The sequence below is a fragment of the Ictidomys tridecemlineatus genome, chromosome 6, assembly GCF_052094955.1.
Source record: "Ictidomys tridecemlineatus isolate mIctTri1 chromosome 6, mIctTri1.hap1, whole genome shotgun sequence".
Taxonomy (NCBI): domain Eukaryota; kingdom Metazoa; phylum Chordata; class Mammalia; order Rodentia; family Sciuridae; genus Ictidomys; species Ictidomys tridecemlineatus.
The window spans coordinates 137,526,096-137,544,979 of NC_135482.1; the positions used below are offsets into that span (position 1 = coordinate 137,526,096).

General features: G+C 35.2%; 2 protein-coding genes across 3 annotated transcripts in view; one reads left to right on the forward strand and one right to left on the reverse strand.

The window, feature by feature from the left end:
• Window positions 1–13,767, reverse strand: part of Bora (BORA aurora kinase A activator) — a 27,462-nt gene extending 13,695 nt beyond the window's left edge. Inside the window, exons 1-5 of the mRNA XM_005324820.4 lie at window positions 13,012–13,767; window positions 12,036–12,203; window positions 9,270–9,376; window positions 6,283–6,328; window positions 3,264–3,345 (exon numbers count right to left, since the gene is read on the reverse strand). Coding sequence (XP_005324877.1) covers window positions 3,264–3,345; window positions 6,283–6,328; window positions 9,270–9,376; window positions 12,036–12,188 — 388 coding nt within the window. The 5' untranslated portion in view covers window positions 12,189–12,203; window positions 13,012–13,767. The remainder of the gene's footprint in view (window positions 1–3,263; window positions 3,346–6,282; window positions 6,329–9,269; window positions 9,377–12,035; window positions 12,204–13,011) is intronic.
• The window catches only part of Mzt1 (mitotic spindle organizing protein 1), a 16,450-nt gene continuing 10,904 nt past the window's right edge, over window positions 13,339–18,884 (forward strand). For both annotated transcript variants that reach the window (XR_013423315.1, XM_078015801.1), the window contains exon 1: window positions 13,339–13,497. Coding sequence is in view for 1 of the 2 variants with exons in the window: in XM_078015801.1 (XP_077871927.1) it covers window positions 13,422–13,497 (76 nt within the window). In the remaining variant the exon portion in view is untranslated. The remainder of the gene's footprint in view (window positions 13,498–18,884) is intronic.

The following is an 18,884-nucleotide window of genomic DNA, read 5'->3' on the forward strand; positions in this document are numbered from 1 at the left end:
TCTATGCAACCAAGCAATCAAGAAAAAACCCAGTGGCTCAGCAGGCAGAGGCAGGAGGACCGTGAGTTCAGAGACAGCCTCAGTAAAAGCAAGGTGCTAAACAACTCAGTGAGACCCTATCTCTAAATAAAATACAAAATAGGATTGGGGATGTGGCTCAGTGGTCGAGTACCCTTGAGAGTTCAATCCCTGGTACTGGGAAAAAAGAAAAAGAAAAAAAAAAACATACCTATGATAGAATGATATTTGAAATGTTTAAAACCAATATGACTATAATATACAAAGTATCTTAAAAACTAATGGGGGAAAAAGGATAGCAACTCTAATAGGAATATGATTGAAGAATTACAAATAAGTATTTTCCAGGAGAAAAAATTTAAAAGGCAGATTAATATTTAAAGATGAAATTAAAATTACAACAATCATTTAGACTGTCTTAACCTATAAGGCAAAATTCAAAAACTGGGTAATGCCAAATATTGACAGAGAAGTCAGAACATAGGAAACCTAGGTAGTACTGACCATGCAGATCTTGTAGACATTCTGAGAGCAATCAAGCATTATGCAGTCAAATCTAGGTAACTATATATCCTGTAACTCTGAAATTCCCTGCCTGTGTAACATAGTTCTCACAAGCCCTTTAGTAAAAACATCAAAGCATACTGACATAAATATATTGTAAAAGATAACAGTAAAAGATAACAAGCCTAACAGGTATCAACAAAAAGTCACATAGCTAGTGTAGAAACAATTCAAATCCACAATACATTAGTCTAAAGGAAGAGTCAACAAATTATGGTCTATGGCACAAATTTGTTCTGTCACCTATTTTTACAAATATAGACTCAATGGAACAGACCCACACTCCCTCATTTTTTTATGATAAAAGGTACAGAACTAGAGGTGAGTGCTTGCAACTGAGAATGTGTGCTTTGCAAAGCCTAAAATATTTAACAGTGGATCCTTAACAGATGAAGGTTCTCAACCTCTGCCCTAAAGTATTATGTAACAGAACTTTTTGCGATAATGGGAATGTTTTATATTTGCACTGCCCAATAGTCACTAATAGCCAAGTGCAGCTACGAGCACTTACAATGTGAATAGTATTGATTGGGAAATTTATTCAAATTTAAACAGTCACAAGTGGCCAGTGGCTACCTTTATGTCAACAGTAGTAAATAATCTTAAGATTCTACCATACTTGCAAGCTAACAAGTTAGTATGCCGAAGTTCCATGGATGCTGGCTGAAGACATAAGGCTTCTGAGTCAAGGACAAAGGTCTTTAATCTCAGACAAGCAGACAGCATGAGCTTAATATTCACATCTGTTTTCTTTGAACCTCAAGTCCAAAGGGATGATATGGAGTTGCTCTGGTGGATTTTGTACATATAGTAAATACTATAGTTTGGATCTGGAATGTTGTCCAAAGTCCCTGTGTGTTAAAGGCTAGGTCCCCAGCTTGGCATGCTAGGAGGCAGTAGGAACTTTTAAGAGGTGAGACCAAATGAAAGGTCTTCCAGTCAGTAGGAGTATGTCTTTGAAGCGGATAGAACCTCTTCTTCCCTTTCATACCTGGCCATGAGGTGATCAGATCTTAATCCTGTGCTCCAACCATGACATATACTATGCCACAGCAAACCCAAAACAACAGGGTCAATCAATCATGGACTTAAATCTTCAAAACTGTGAACCAAAGTACATCTTTCCTCTTTAAAAGCTGATTATCTCAGGTATTTTGTTACAGAAACAGAAAGTTAACAGTAAGTTTTCATCACAGCTGAGGAATCTTGAACTTAAGAAATCCCATTCTTTTATAATGGGCTATAAGCAAATCTGTTCCAGAAGGAAACATCCTCAACATTATACTAGACAGCAAAATAAAGGGACACACTGTCTCCCAAAGCTGATCACACTAAAACATCTTTGAAAAGATAATTTGGAACAATATCTGCCCTAACACTCCTTGCAAGATGTATGGAAATGTGAGATCCATGGAGAATTGTTTCATAACCTATATTAAATAGCACAACTCAGGAGCCTATTCTGTTAACTACTGCACTGTGCAATCATGATCAAAGACTATAGTATCTTTGTATCTTCCTATCACTTTAAAACACAATCCTCAAGAATATGAAATGATATTACCAAAAAAAATCCAACATTACATTTTGGAGAAAAAACTAGTGTCTTTAAAAATGTCACCTTAGAAATAGAATTTTAGGGTTGGGAGGGATGATAACAGACAACTCTCTGATGTGACCTTTTCACTTTGTAAATAAAAAATTGAAGTCCAAAGAAAATGAATAATTTGATCAAGACTACTCCTCTGGTTTTTAGTAGTGGGTTTATAATCAGCTCTTCAGTATTACATACTACCTTTAGTTTGTAATAGCTGAGAATACAGAATCTGATCTGAGATGCCTGGCTTTGAATCCAGGTTCTGTCACATTTATCATCTCTGTGACACAGGACAGGTGCTCTAACCGTTCAGAAATGAGGCTGTCTCACCTATAAAGTGGAGCCAACAATTGTACCTACTTCATATGAATTGTAAGAAATTACTGACAGCTGTCACTTAGCCTGACAAAGTGCTCAATCCATTTTACTTATTACTGTTATGTTTTTGATAAAGAATGTAAAATATTCTCTGTTATAAGATACCCTACATAGGAGGGTGGGTAATTCCACAGAAATGAAGGGTGCATATTGGTCAAAACCCAAAGGGCAGTGAGTGCACATATAAGATAACCACTGGTAGGAGAAAGAGATGTTTGAACAATCACTGGTTTGTCCTTTAATTTCCTTTAGAATTTTACAAATAATTAGCTGTAATAAGCTGTCTCACAGGTTATTTCAGACTTCATCCTTCCTCTACATTTATAAGAAATCAGCAAATTGGCAAAATACAAAGCAATTTAAGAATTGTATTAAAAAATATTAACCTTTAATATCTCTGCTAAAGTCTATTAACAATTCAACTATGTTCAAAATCAACTATCTCTATGTATGTATCCTTTATAACATATTCACAATGGTCATAAAAAATTAAATTAGAAGAACCAAAAATAAACAAAAAAAAGGAGTTAAGCTTTGACCCTTATCCTCAAAAAATTTAAATCATGTTATCTGTAAATTTAATTTTAAGTAAGTTCCTTGCCAAAGCAGATATACTGATACTGCACCATGTTGTTTTATATTCAATGATATTTAATATTTTTAAAAATTTTATAATTTTTATTCATATGATTTTTAGTACACTCACATTTATTGGAATGATTCTCTGAAAGCTGTTTCCCTTCATGATCAGTCCAAGGAGAGGGTACGATGACATCTTTAGTGAAAAACTAGGAAAATTAAAGTGATACAATTAGGCATCAATTCTCTCCAAAATGAGAAAAAGTATCTGTGTCATTTTCAAATAACCGTCAATCATGTTATACACTGAATCTACAGTAATTTAAAATTTGTAATACTTAAAAACACACAAATGATCAAAAGTAAAATGTAACAAATTTAGTATAAAGAGAAATCTTAATATTTCAAACCAACCACTTAAATTTAAAACATGTAAATTAAGCTAAGGAAATTAGGCATAGAGAAATATTTTAAATTTCTACTCCAATTTTTAGGGGGATGGGGTTTAAAAGGGAGAATTAAAAGGGAAGACAAATGGACATAGAGGTACACAAGCCAGTAAGAATGGAATGCTGGAGGTAGTGGGTACTGGTTCTCAAGATCCGATTATTAAATTTTCAGTAATTTTGTATACCAATCATTAAAGTCAACATTTAAAAATAAAACCATGTAAATTTACAATTAAATAAATTATATTAAAAATATTCAAATGCCATCACTGGCTAATTGTTTTACTTCATTTACCAATATCTATGCTCTTGAGGTTAATTACAACTTTGTATCTATATGGTGGAATTCCTATATACAATGGGGTGCTACTGCACTTTTCCCACTCAGTTATGTCACATCTGTAGCTTCACATTAGCTATGGTTATAGAGTTTTTACACTATGAATACCAGCAATCATTAGAAATTGTACTCCTTCCATGACCAGAAGGCCAGTTGTTAACATTTAACATCATGGTAGTATACTCAAATTGAGAAAAAAACATTTAGACATACTTTTTTCATTCCTAATGCAATATTTTCTCCTTCCCTATACTTTGGGGAGAAAACATTTTGTTTTAAATTTTACTATATATATGAAAAGAGTTAATTTTCTTAATCAACTATAATTATATGAGGAAAAGATGTAAAAACAAAGGGAATGGGAACAGAGATTATGATATAGATAATTCACAAAAAAAAAAAAAATACAAAGGACCTAAAACTTATGAAGTGATTTTTACATAAGTTTGCTGAAAACTAAAAAAAAATTCAAATTCAAATAACAAGATGTCACTTTAAAAATAAAAATAGCACATTTTTAAAAAAGTTTAATCAGTACTGCAGATTAGAAAACAAGCTATATCATACTGCATCATAATGTGCCAGGTTTTTAAACTGGTACAAACTTTTAGAAGGTTAATGTGGCAAAATTTAACAAAACTGCAAATTCACAAAGCCTCTGGTTACCAAGTCATTTCAAATAAACAAAATACAGGGATAAATCATGTTGTGCAAATTATACTGCACAAGACTGCAATACAAAGACAGTGAACACATCTTAAATATCTATCAATAATAGCTACGTTATTAAGTTGTTACTAAAAGAATATAAAAATCTATATGTGCTAATTATCAAAAATATTTTTAAAAGATTATTAAGCAAAAATAGCAAGATGCAAAGGATGAACCTATTTGTCTAAAACATTTAAATTACATATGTTAAAATATATATAAAATTAATCTCAAATCATACACATGAAATGTTAATAGCAGTTGCCTTCAGAGGTGATGGGAGAACAAGAGGTTTTTATTTTCATTTTATATTTTTCTTTGCTTTTGAAATTTTTTTAGCCATGTACATATAAGTAACTGTTTTAAAAATGTTAAAAATAAAAAATTAATTTGTTTCTGATATACTAACCCCAATCTTTACTCTAAATACATTTCCTTAAGTTTTGTCTGCTAAGTTTCTCTTTAAAAGAACTGCAAGTTTCCTAAAAAGAAAGTGTATTTTCCAAAATATTGGAAAATTAGGAAGAGTCTAAGAATATTAAGCTAGGGGTGATTTTTCACACTGAAAATATTAGAATTTTAGGTAAGGATGTTTGGCAGGAGTTAATATTAAATTGTTTTCTAAAAAATAGTTAATAATCTGACATAAAAGGGATAGTACCTATAATAGAAAAAATTAGTGCCAGAGAGGTCAGTTCACCACGTGACCTATGAACATGCCATAGCAGGTCTTCTGGGGTGTAGAAGAGCCAAGTATAGCTAAGAAATAGAGGAGCTGGGAGGAGACTACAGAGAGAAAAAGGGGATAAAAGAAAAAACCAGAAATACTACCACAATACAAAGACTTTCTGAGGAAAGAACTTACACCTTAAGAGAAGTAATTCAGCAAACAAAAAAGCAAAAGATGAAAAACTTAGTTCATCATTTTTACTAAACAAACAAAAACCCTTTCATTTATATTTAGCAGTCACTTTATTTCTGTCTTAAAAGTATTAACATTAACATCAACAAAAGATAAAACATAGATGGGCACAGTGGTGCACTCCTATAATCCCAATGGTTTGGGAGGATGAGCCAAGATGATTGTGAGTTCAAAGCCAGCCTCAGCAAAAGGGAGGTACTAAGCAACTCATTGAGACTTTGTCTCTAAATAAATAAATAAATAGGGCTGGGGATGTGGGTCAGTGGTTGAGTGCCCTTGAGTTCAATCCCTAGTACCCACACTCCACCAAAAAGGATAAAACTACCTAATCCAATCTAGATTTTGAAGGACTAAATATACTCAACTTCCTTTAAATAAATTCCAACTTGAAACAGAATTTTGTGCTAATCAATATTCTGAAGGCACAAGAAAGACAAATTGTGCTAGGTTCTGAGAATGAAAAGATGATAAAGCATAATATTTGCCTAAAAAAAAAAGTAGGGAGAGAAGCAGTAGGCTGTCACTGCAATCGTATTTGAGTCTTAAGAGTTACAGAGATAGCTGAAAATCACTGGTCTTATAAGAGCACAGAAGGATGCGCAACACAGTTGAGGTCAGGGAATGGGAGGTTTGGCAGGAAGCAAGAGGGGACAGTGAAGGATTTTTAAGACACACATGCAGAACGCATCCTTAACTGGCTTAATCAGTAGCAATTGTAAATTACCTCTTCAATGGCTTTTTGTCTTTTGTCTTCCACATCTTTATCTATTCTATACAGAGATAAGGAAGAAAAATAACCAGGCCATTACTTAAGCTTAGTGAACATTTAAAATAATAACCTTTCAAAGAAATAATTTCCCTCCATTGAAAATGGGCAAATAAATGCTAGGCTCATTTTAAAAGAAAAATTGATATCTTATAGCATTTAGTTAATGGAAGTATTCTGACATCCAGCATTTAGCCATTAGGTTTACCTCCCTCTTTTCCATTCAAAGTTTGAACAGAATTATAGTTTCTTTGAAAAAATTTACATTAATACATTTAAATCACTATCAACAACAAAGTAATTTGAAGAAAGTCTGCCTTTTAATCAACACAAATCAATAAGCATTTCATTTGACAGAAATCTAAAAATTGTTCAAATTCCTTTTATAGGCAGTTTATCATATTTTTATATTTAGTTATTTTAAGATAAACTTTTACTCTGGAATAGAAGAAACTATCATCCTAAGAATTCTAAATAAACAGGCAAAAATATTAATTTTGAAATAAGACAGCAACAATGTAAAATTTTGTTCAAATCAATTCTTTTGTTTCACTTTGACACAATATGGAATTACAGCAACACAAACTTCTCAGCTACATGACTTAATGTAAAATGCCTATTGCCAAGCAATAGGCAGTTAGCCTCATGGGACCACTTCTTTATTATGTTCCAGGAAAGAATGCTTTCATTCCATCCATAAATTGGTACAGCACTTTTTTACAACAATTTCAAATTATTTTCTCTAAGAAACTATTTATGTATGTATTAGTTATCAGTTTAACAAAGCTGTACAAGAATATACACATTGTAGAAATTTAAATCAAATGGATTTTTCAAGTAAGAGAATTCTGAGAATATAAATTAAGGTGAAAATCTACATATCCCAGTTTGAACAACAGCCATTTTGAAGATAATGACTCAGTTTTCTTCATCTGATCATGGTCACAACAGGTCAAAATGACAGTGCATAATATTCTTAGTATCCAGGAAGCCCTAATCTAGCTTTACCTCATTCAGAAACTTTTTGCTGTTTCATCAGAGGGACTTCAAGAACTTAAAATATTCAGCTGATTGCTAAAAGTAGTAAAATATTGTAGTGCCAGGTGATGGCAGGCCCTAAGAAGTCATATAGGGCAAAGTATCCTAACCAGCAAACAATGAACACTGGTATGATGTTATGAAGGTAGCATGTGTACTCTGAATGTTGACCCTTGCAGTAGGGAAAAGAGAGGAGACCTTCAGGACTGGTCACCTTCTTTCTGGAAAAGACTTATTTGATTGTACTAGTAAGCCTTATAATTATCATTTTCTGTATGTGCTATGGGATGAAAAGGAAGGGAAGAACTGAAAAAGATATTTTGGTTAGTTAAGAAAAGGTAGCAGAAGTCATTGCTTGCTTCTAATAATGAATCAGTTTGCTGTGTTAAGACTATTTTCACTATCCTTGGTAAAAGTCATAAGTATTCATTGAATTACATTAATAAATTAATATTATAATATTTCCCCCTACCTATATCACAAAACTGAAATATAACAAGATTCTCTTTATAAACATACCCAACCAATACATAATTTATAAATAATTGTAGAAATGATGTGCTGCAACCTTGGTTAAACTGTATTGTTAGTATTCAGGGGCAGGAATAATATTCTATAATATCTTAATATATTTTTTCAGTATTTCTTAGAGAGCCTCAGAGTGTTCAATAAATCAATCACTCTTGATTGAAAGATGTAAAGTTGTCATGATTCATTATATTAAAGAGATGAGGTGAATAATAAAATATATAGTTCATGTGAGACAAATTATTAATTGTGATTTATTTGCTTTTAGATATTCTTTTCACCTTCTCTTTCAAAAATATTAAATTTAACTTAAAATCCTTTTAAAATTTGTGTCCCTTCTAAGGACATCCTCATCATTATACAAAATACATGTATGAAGATGTGAATTTGATGTCAACATACCTTATATATAATCAGAGATATGACAAATTATTGTATAATAGTGTATTAAGAATTGTAATGCAAAAATAAATAAATAAATAAAAATTTATCTCCCTTTTATATATAGTCTTCCTATAAAAAATGGGCATTAATTAATTTTGAATGAACAGTTATCAATTTACCAAGCAGAGAGCATTAGGTAGAAAAGCCAAACAAGTATTTGTAAGAATATCTCAACATGTGTGACTCTTGGTGTGAATGAATCCTAGAGTCAAAAGGAAAAGAATCCCATTGTTCTGGATGAACAACACATCTATCATATAAAAGAAAATTAAAAGGTGGTCATACCATGCATTTGGTTTTTCAAATACAAAAAAAAAAACAAACAAACTATAAAACAAGAGTTCTTCACACTGTAAATACCTATTTGTAATAAAAACTAGCTGTTCCCCTAAAGAAGCACAAGTCTGAAGCCTTGAAACCTTCACAACACATCCACAAAGAAGGTAAGACTGCTCCAGTATTACGAAGAAGCCAAGGAAATGTAATTCAGATCCCCACAGTGAACTATTAATTCAGAAAGCTCTCTGTTGCTATTGCATATTCTTCCATTCAAAGTGTCGTAACTTGTTAAGGAGGTTTTAGGCTTCCCCAAACACATATCACAACTAAACAGAATTTTGCTTTATCACAACATTAAAAAACAAGTCAGAAGTAAAAATCATGGAGAAAATTACAAATTTTAAAAATTCCCTCCTCTCTATCAAGTCCCCTAAGTAGCAGAGCCAGAAGTTTATCTCTAAAAAAATTCCTATCCAGGGAATCCTTTGAGATACAGTTCTTCAAACTCACTCATTTTTAGATAGGAAAAAAATCCCCATTAGTATGTTTTCTTCCTGGATATCTTTACATACACAAATACTCAACTTCTAAAACGTCCTGTCTCTCTTCATTTAACATTATGTTATTATACTTAAGTACAAAAAAGGAAAACTTACCGAGAATGACTTAAGTATGAAGCTTGGCGATCAATCTCTTCTGCGTCTATTTCTACAGGATTTATTACAGCTAGTTGATCAATAGACCACCTAAATTTCCCTGGAGTCTTAACAGAAGAAAGTGAGCTCATGAGTAATAGAAAACTAAAACAGTTCATCAAAATGCTAACCAATGTCACCTTCAAAATTAATGTGAATGCTATAAAGAGCTTCTATTTAAAATTTTGACTTTAGGGCTAGGGCTATAGCTCAGTGGCAGAGCACTTGTCTAGCACATGAGAGTCACTGGGTTTGATCCTTAGCACTACAAAAAATTAAAAACAAACAAAATAAAGGCATGTTATCTACCTACAACTATAAAAAAATTTAAAAAGAAATTTTGACTTTACCACTAAATGGCAAATGATAATCAACTTATATTAAATCAACTGGCTTGGCAATATCTCTTAAAATATCAAAATTTTCCATGGAGTGATTTAAAAAATTACATAAAAATAGAAGAATCACAATTGTGTAGCAAAGGTATAGCAACTCCACAATTAATACTCAACAGTGGTACACCATGCCCATATAAATATTAAAATCTCTCAGAGTTATCAAAGATCTTTATTTTCACTAAGAATAAACTGAAATTTAAAGTCCTAACTACAGGAGCAGCTACAAAAGCTCACAAAATAGTTGATCCTTCGAATTATATTAGTTGCAACTAGTGCTTCTCTATATTCAACTATCCAACTGATTCAAAAGCTTATCCAAATCCTAATTTTGGAACTAATAATTCTAGATGAACTCAGGCCTAAAAACTCAAGATGCCATACATTCTAGCTTTGAGAATTAAATTAGTCATTCCATTACTTACTTTAATTAAGATCAAAAGATGACTAAGTTTTAACATGATTCAATTAAAAATCACAAGGTCAAATTAATGAGATGATTCCACTTGAACTGTAACACGGCCTGACTTTCCTCAAGTACACACCTGCTCACTGCCCAAGCTGATATGAAAGTACAATAGAAACAATCATTCGGTTTGCAGTTTTTCTAGGTAACTAACTAGGTTAACAGACTTCAAGAAAACTTTAACCATAAAAACAAACTAAAGGAATGAAGTCTTCTCTAATCTAAGTAGCATTTTCCCTTTCACATCTCCTTTGTGCTAACTGCTAATCATGGCAAATATCACACTGCTTTGAAATTGCTCATTCAGTTGAATCTATTCATTAGCATAGGAGATGGTTTCTTTTTATCACAGTACAGAAGCTAAGAACATTTTTAAATGGTTAAACTCAAAAACAATATTAAACATCACAACATAAAAATTAAATGAAATTCAAATTTCAGTCTACAAATAAAGCTTTATTAGAACACAGCTAGCATTTATTTATTTCACACATTGCCCATGGCTGCTTTTTATTCAAGGCAGAGGTGAGTAATTTGACAATGACCAGATGATCCGAAAAGCCTAAATATTTCCTGTCCAACCCTTTACAGAAAGTTTGCTGTTTCCTGTACTGGAGGAGGAGGAGCTCACTAGGGGTTTAAACCTAATGATTCTAACTTATACACTGTGTAACACCTATGCTAAGCAATGGATCTGATACAAAGCAGCACTCAAATCTTGTTTAACAATTTAGATAAGTAATTAGAAAATTTTAATTAGAAAATTAAAAAACTAATATTGTATTCTTTAATACAATATTAGTAGATATATCACCAGCCACAGTATCTAGTTACACATACAATGACAGAATGCTAAAGTTATTTCTTGAATTATTGAAAAAAAAAACAAATGCTAGTTAGATAGGAGTAAGAAATTCTGATGTGCCCAACAATTATGTACTTTATTTCAAAAAGCTAAGATTTTATGTTTTTGCCACAGACATACAAAAAAGTTTGAGATGGATGTTTATTCTGATTGAAACATTACACAACATATGCATGTACCCAAATTTCACTTGTGTCTAATTTTTAGATATCAATTAAAAATTAATTTAAACCAGGCACGGTGGCACATGCCTATAATCCTAGTGACTTGGGAGGCTGAAGCAGAAGAATCACAAATTCAAAGCCAGCCTCAGCAACTTAGTGAAGGCCTAAGCAAGTAGCCAGGCCCCTATCTCAAAATAAAAAATTAAAAGGGCTAGGGATGTGGCTAAGTGGTTAAGTACCCCTGGGTTCAAGCCCAGATACAAAAAATAAACAAATAAATAAATAAACCCTAATTTAAGTAAATTTAATTTTTTTCTTTATTCCCTATTTTTATTGGTGAATAAATATATAATGGTGGGATTCATTGTTCTATATCTGTACATGCAAACAATATAATACAGTATAATTTGGCCAATATCATTCCCTTCAATTTTTATAAGAAACTTACCACCTTTCTTTTCCTTTTTAGTTTCTACATATGAGAGAAAACCTAGGACCCTTGACTTTGTGAGTTTGGCTAATTTCACTTAACAAAATGTTCTTAAGTTTTATCCATTTCCCTGCAAATGACATAATCCCATGCTTCTTTATGGCTGAATACAACTTCATTGTGTATATATACCACATTAATTTTAAAAATTAATTTTTAAAAAAGCAAGTGCTAACTGAAAATTTGTCTACCTAACTTATTATTAGCCTAATCACTAGATTATAGTGAACACTACAATTTAAAAAGCACACTGCAGCTATAAATGTTCCATAATGTACTTTCTCCTTACTTTGTAGAAGATATTTACATTTAAATATAATTGTAAACTCTAGTTAAGAATAACTTACTGGTAATTTTGTGGATTTAAAAACAGAAGGACTGGCAAGAGTTTGTTCATGGAGAATAGAGTAATCACCAGGACTTTCAAAAGGATTTAAAACAGGGATCCTTCCTGGAGTTTCAGGTGTTATTTGCATTTTTAATTCTTTGATATCTCCCATGGCACAGAAAACAAACTACAAAGAAACCAGAAGTATACGTATTAAAATCACAAAGTATCATACATGTTAATTCTGACAATTAAAATGTGGTCAGCACACACATTTCACAAAAAGAACTAGCTTCAAACCTAACACTCATAGTTTGTACAAGAAACATCACACTTTCTCGAGTGATCCTTGACATAATCTTGTTACAAGTAAAATATCAGTGCTATCATTTTGTTGTACAGTAAGGCAAACACAAGTCCAGAATCGACTTTGAGGCAAATAAATATTATAATAGGCACAAATACTTTTCGATTAACGGGCTTCCATCGGTAGTTTTTTATTAATTACCTCATGCAATCCCCTATCAAACTGCAGTTATTATTAAACAATCCCTAGTAGCAAGTAAATAAGAAATGAGGAAGCTGGCGCATGGGTGCCCTTCTTGCACATTAGCCTGTGAAAAGAGAAGTATGACTGATAGGATCCAGGGAATTAACTGCCTCTGGTTGCCATTCCCCAAACATCTCCTTTTACCACCACCCCCCTCCACCTCGAGGGAGTAAGCGCGACTGCATTACTTCCAGTCACAGGGTGCGAGGACTAGAGAAAAAGAAGAATCTACTTCTTAAAGACTGAAATACCGCTGGCTTCCTTGGGTGAAGAGCAGTGGAGTGTCACCCTAGTCCTAGATTACTCAGAGCGCCCCTCTCTTCGACACGTACTCCCCCACTGCTCCCATTCCTCCACGGGGTGGGTGGAGGGCCAGGTCTGGAGCTGGGAAACTGAGCTCTCCAATTCGAGACAGGAGGAAAGGCTGGGAGTCACAAGAACGTACCTAAAGGTGTGTACAAAAAGGAAGCCCCAAATATCCACTCCAGGGGGCTCCCAGGGGGCCCGGCCAGCTCCCACGACAGTCAGACTCTTTAACTCCCCGCTTCCGCGCTGTCTTAGGCCAACCAGCGCACGGGGCTGGGGGCCGACTGGCCAATGGCGTAGCACCGCTGTCCGCGAACCAGCCAATCGTATCGAGGCGCCGGAGTAAATTCGAAAGGCAACTCCTCGCTCTTCATTCCGCGCTAAGTAACGAGGCTCCAAATTCAAATCAACGCAACCTCACGTTGGCGACGAGCACGAGGGGCGGAGCTTTTCCGGCGTGTGCCCCGACGCGCGCTGTGATTGCCCAGGAGAAAGGAAGGCGCTCCAGTTCCGGGTCAGGCCCTTCTCCCGCCTCCCTCAGCCTCCGCCATGGCGAGTGGCAGCGGCGCCGGGTCGTCGGCGACCGCGGCGGCGAATCTGAATGCGGTGAGGGAGACCATGGATGGTGAGTGCCCGTTGCGCTCCCTCTACCTTGCTTCCACTTCCCGCAGCCAAGGCCCCCAGGATTGGGGAGCACGAAGAGGGCGTGCGGTCTTCTTCCAGCCCCAAACGGCATCTTTGAAGGTCCACGAAGGGACCCGCTAGCACCGCATAGCTGATGGCCCATCCCTTGAGAGTTGTCTCTCGGCTCCGGTGTAGTTTGTCGCGCGCACGGCGTTCTGGCCCTCGCGTCTGCCGGTTGCGCTCCTGAGACCTCGAGGACCGCGCCTTTGCGTCCCACGTCTCGCGCGACCCGCTTCTGTCCTCCCGCGCCCGCCCGCGCTCAGCACCCTTACAGCGCGCAGTCGGAGCGCTCTGGAAGCCGGCGGAACTGGAAACTCCCAGGATATGAGTAGGGGGTGTGCAGTCACCGCTCTGTTTCATGCCCCTGGCACTTCAGTAGGCGCTGTTTAAGTATCCGGCGAATGAACTAGGCGCCCCTTTATCGCAATTGCTCCAGTTAATTTTGGAGCAGATGACTCAGGTGCCCGGGTGCTGTGGCTGTGGTTTCCCATTATCGCGCCCCGCCCGAGGCATGTGGGCATAGAGCCGGCACACATGTATAGACGAAAAAGGTGTCTTCGAGTTAACCTCCTCTACCACTAGTATTTCTGGAGTGAACTTGGTTAGGCTACTTTGTTTTCACCCTGTAAAATAAAACCCTACCTCCCAAGGATGATTGTGAATATTAAGTAAGACAACTAGGTAAAGGCATATCAAAGGCGATCAGCTTTATCACTTTTTACTCGCAACCTTCTAAATGTGTTTTGAGGAATGTTAAATATTGCGAATTATAGTTCGTCTTGACATTTTCCAGGAGTTACCCATATCAGTCTCCTACTCTGTTAGAATATAATTCTGTAGAATTCTCACTAGGTTTGTCAGCCATTCTGCCCTGTCTCCTTCACTGAAGTTCTTATATAGCCCCTCCAAATGGGAGCTTCTGATAAAGGCTTCTGGATTTTTCTTCAGTGACTGCTGCTTTCCTTTTCAAATAATTGTTTGTACTAATAGAGCATTTGCATCTAATTTTTTTTCCTAACCCCTACTTTGCTGTTTTAATGAGACTGTCATTCTTAACATCCTATCAGCTTATTTTTTCATCCTTCTTATACCTCACAGATTATTAGTTTTGTTTTGAAAGCGACTTTATGTACATAAGGGATTGGTATGTATATAACATTACCACATTGTATCTTTCCTTGGAAGCCAGTGTATTTTTGGAATAGGGCAAGAAGTATGAGGCCTTGCTTCTAGCCAATTTTCTCACATTACCAATGTTTAGGGTCCTTATTTATATAGCTGTAGGATCCCATATGAATGAAGAACTGCTATTTTATGCCTGGTGGAAATGAGGATGCACAAATGAGAACTAATAGTTTGCATCATCAGGGTCTTTCCTAAGAGAATTAATGTAAAATGAAGATAATAAAAGAGTGAAAGAACATATAAAAGACCAGAGTTTTTTTGATTACTGTTTCCCTCAATAGCAGCTACTGTATCTTCCCTCAAGACCTAGTACATTTCTCTTCACCTTCTTCCTCCTTTTCATACATTAATCAATTTACAGTGATTTAAACTTTTAATAGATGTCAGTGATTGGCAAGGGTTGCAGAACCCAGCAGTAAAAATTTTCATTTTAATCATGAAATGAAAGGATTTTGTTAACGATACATCAAACTTGGGAGGAAGCAGGTAGTCCTTTTAATTTTTCTGCACATATTATATTTTCCAATACTTTCCTAAAGTTCTAAAATCTTTATTAGGTTCTTAGTGGATTTGCATATCTCCCTTGTCTCCTATTTTACATCCATTTAGTCTGTTAATAACATTGACTTCACACTAGCTATTCAGGTATGTGAATTTACAAGCTGTGTTCTTTGATATCATTTTTAAATTTATTATTAGTTTTAGGTGGACACAATATCTTTATTTTTATGTGGTGCTGAGGATTGAACCCAGTGCCTCATGCATAGTAGGTGAGTACTTTACCACTGAGCTACAACATCAGCCCTGCTATCAGTTTTTATTCTTCTGCCTGACTCTGGTTGATTTCTGTTCATTTCTGGAATCTTAAGATTATTACTTCTTTAGACCAGTCTTTCTGAAACACTATCCTTCCAAACTTGGCAAGATGCCTTTGTAATTCATTACAGGATTATGTTGTTTTCTATTATTTTACTTAAACTGGAATCTTAGTCTGTCTTGAGATACTATACCAGAATATCTGAGACGAGGTGATTTGTAAACAGCAGAGATTTATTTCTTGCAGTTTCAGAGGCTGGAAAGTCCAAAGTTGAGAGGCTTGCAACTGTCAAGGGCCTTCTTGCTGCATCATCTCATGTGGAAGGTGAAAGAACAAGAGTACACTGTACAAGGGGTTGGGGGTGATTCATCCTTTAACAGGAACCCTCTCCCAAGGGATAACTAACCCACTCCTGGAGTGATGATATTAATCCATTCCTGAGGACAGAGCCCTCATGGTTTAGTCACCTCTTAAATGTCCTACCTCTCAATGCTGTTGCATTGGGGATCAAGTGCCTTATCTATGGATTTTGGGAAACACATTCAAACTCTAGCAGTCAGTTATTTTAATACCTATCTCTCCTAGACCATAATGTCTGTGAGGACTAGAATCTCTAACTGTCTGCACAATTATCTTTCAAGCAGTAGCATAATAAGGTGATGTGCATGTGGTACTAATTACACAGTAGGCTATTTCCTTAAGGAAATAATTAATGTTTACAAATAACTTGTGTCAATACAAAGTAAAGATCAATGTCAACTTAAAAACAGACCAGAGCTTAAAGAAAGAAATAACTAAAACTGAGATGAATTCAAAAGACAATATGGAATTATATGAAAGAATGAGTTAAGGCAGAAGAGGAAAACATCAACAAAGTTATAAAGTCAAAAATAAGTATAGCATTTATAGGTAGGGAGTCTACCATGAAGAAAACAAACGGGAAAGAGGAAAATTTGTCAGGAACAGTTAATCATGATGATGATGGTGATGGTACAGTTGGAGTAGGATCTGAGTATCTGTTCTAGTTACCTGTTGCTGCAAAACAAACCACTCCCTAAAACAAAGATTTCTCTCTCACAGTTTTAGGTGTTGACCAGACTAATCATGATAGTTATTACTGAGGATCTCATGGATTTCATTTAGACAGAAGCTAAGTCAACAGTCATCCCAAAACCTCCTCGTTAACTTACCTTCTAAGTGATGCTGAATATCATGTTGACCCTCAGCAGGGGCTGTGCTCTAAACATGAGGTTCCCTCATACTTGGTGGATGGTTTCAAAGGGAAAGTGACTCAAAAGAGCCAGGAGGAAGCTAAATTGCCTTTTTAAACCTTGCCAGTACAGTGTCATTTTTGGAAAATACAGTTTACCAGTTGCCCTAAGCATATCTGCACATTCTTGATTTGTAAATCAAGAATGCAAGGCCATAAATGCAGTACTGTTTTCCTTGGGTACTTCTTAAGTGTGTTTATAGCAAACAACAATGAGAAATGGGGCAGCATGTACCCCTAGATAAAATGCAGGCTTGCTTAATACAAAAAAATCCTAACAAGAAAATGTTACATTTTTAACATGGTTAATTAACAGATAACTATAAAAAACCAACTCCATCCTTAATGCTATTGTTACATGCATTTCAAATAAAATTGGAAACACTTGCTTTCACAGTTTTGTAAAAAAAAAAAAAATACTGATTTTAAGAATTTGACAAATAGCATGAAAAATGATGATTAAAAAAAAGATGAAACTTATTTGTAGGTGAAGTGATCTGACTAGAAAATATAAGAATTGAAAATTTGTTAGAAACTTCAGTAGACTTTGTTACAGTAACTGGCTATAAAATAAAAATTGTAATATCCCCATATATCCAGAGGGAATAAACAAGGATCATAAAATAAACAAACAACAAAAAAAAAAACAATGGAAGTAGAATCCATTTGTGAAAACAGTCAAAAATAAAACAGAAAGTAAAGATTCAGTATGTCAGTTGAACACTTGCTGAAATTTTCTACATCAAGTGTATGAAAATGATAGAAAATAATAAGGTAATATAATTATCAGTATAGCCATATTCAAAAACAAGAAAAGGAAGTCTCCATTGATTAGAGAGGTTTTCCCAAAAGAAAGGAGCAGATGGGAACCACAGCAGGGTATTGGGAATAGAACCTGAGAAAGCATGCGGGCTTGCCTAAGCAAACCTGGAATCAGAAATGTACCATCTGCCATGGCCAGTGACTGAGAAGCACCACCCATTTGTTTTCTGGGTCTAGAGCCAAGATTCTTCTACAAGGCCTGATCCAGAGGGCTGAGATAGGGTGAGACTATCTGAGAACATATCAGCAACCCAGGATGTACAAGAGAAATTCCCTTTAAAAAAATGAATTTTTACAGTCAAGAATGATAGAGGTGGAAAACAACTAAAATGGAAAATTAAAATGATAGTGTGCTAGTAATAGCTAGCCCTTTATTGAGCACTACTGTATGCCTAGCTGCATCCTAAAGTGAATCCGTTAATCCTAACCCTAATTCTATAAAGTTTTATTACCTGCATTTAATGCAGTGGTAAAATAAATACACTTTCCTAGTAATAAATTACTTATCTAGTAATAAAGCTAGGTAGTCTGTCTACCTAGAACCCAAGTAGTCTGTCTCTAGAAATTACATTTCTAACCACTCTTAGGGAAGCAGATTATGGCTCAGTCTCAAAAACACATTAAGAATATAGCCTTAAATATTAAGACAAAACAACAGCAATAAGATAATAGATGGTTAAAGTATTAGTAAATAGGACAATCAAAGCTAAAGAAATGAAAATAGGAACAGCCATCAGCTTTCACCACAGAGTAACAATTTACTTTCTTTGAACAAAACACAGGTAAAACATACAGGACAAAGGTTTTCAAGATACTGGACCTTAAGCATCAAAGGACAGTAGTCCCTGAAGGACAGCAAACAAATGAAGTAAGCTGTCCATTGCAGATTGCCTTCAGAGAGTTTTCCAGGCCTCTCTGCAGTCTGGTACACAGCTTATCTCCCTGATTGCAAGCTGAACACAGGCATCTACTGGGGTTTACCTGGATTTTTCATGCTGCAGAACAGAGTACCTGAAAAGGAAGAACCCAAAGAGAATTCTGGAGATCTGGAGAAGAGTCCCCTTTTATATTCAACAGAGCATTGAGTAGTACTTTGTGGGGTGGGGTGGGGTGGGGGCACACAGAAAGTTAAGGAAAGAACTATCCAAAAGGTTTGAGAGAACAGTATACCATGCTCACACAGGGTATAGGCATAGTGCCATTCTGTCAGAATGAAAATCGTTTGTGAAACACT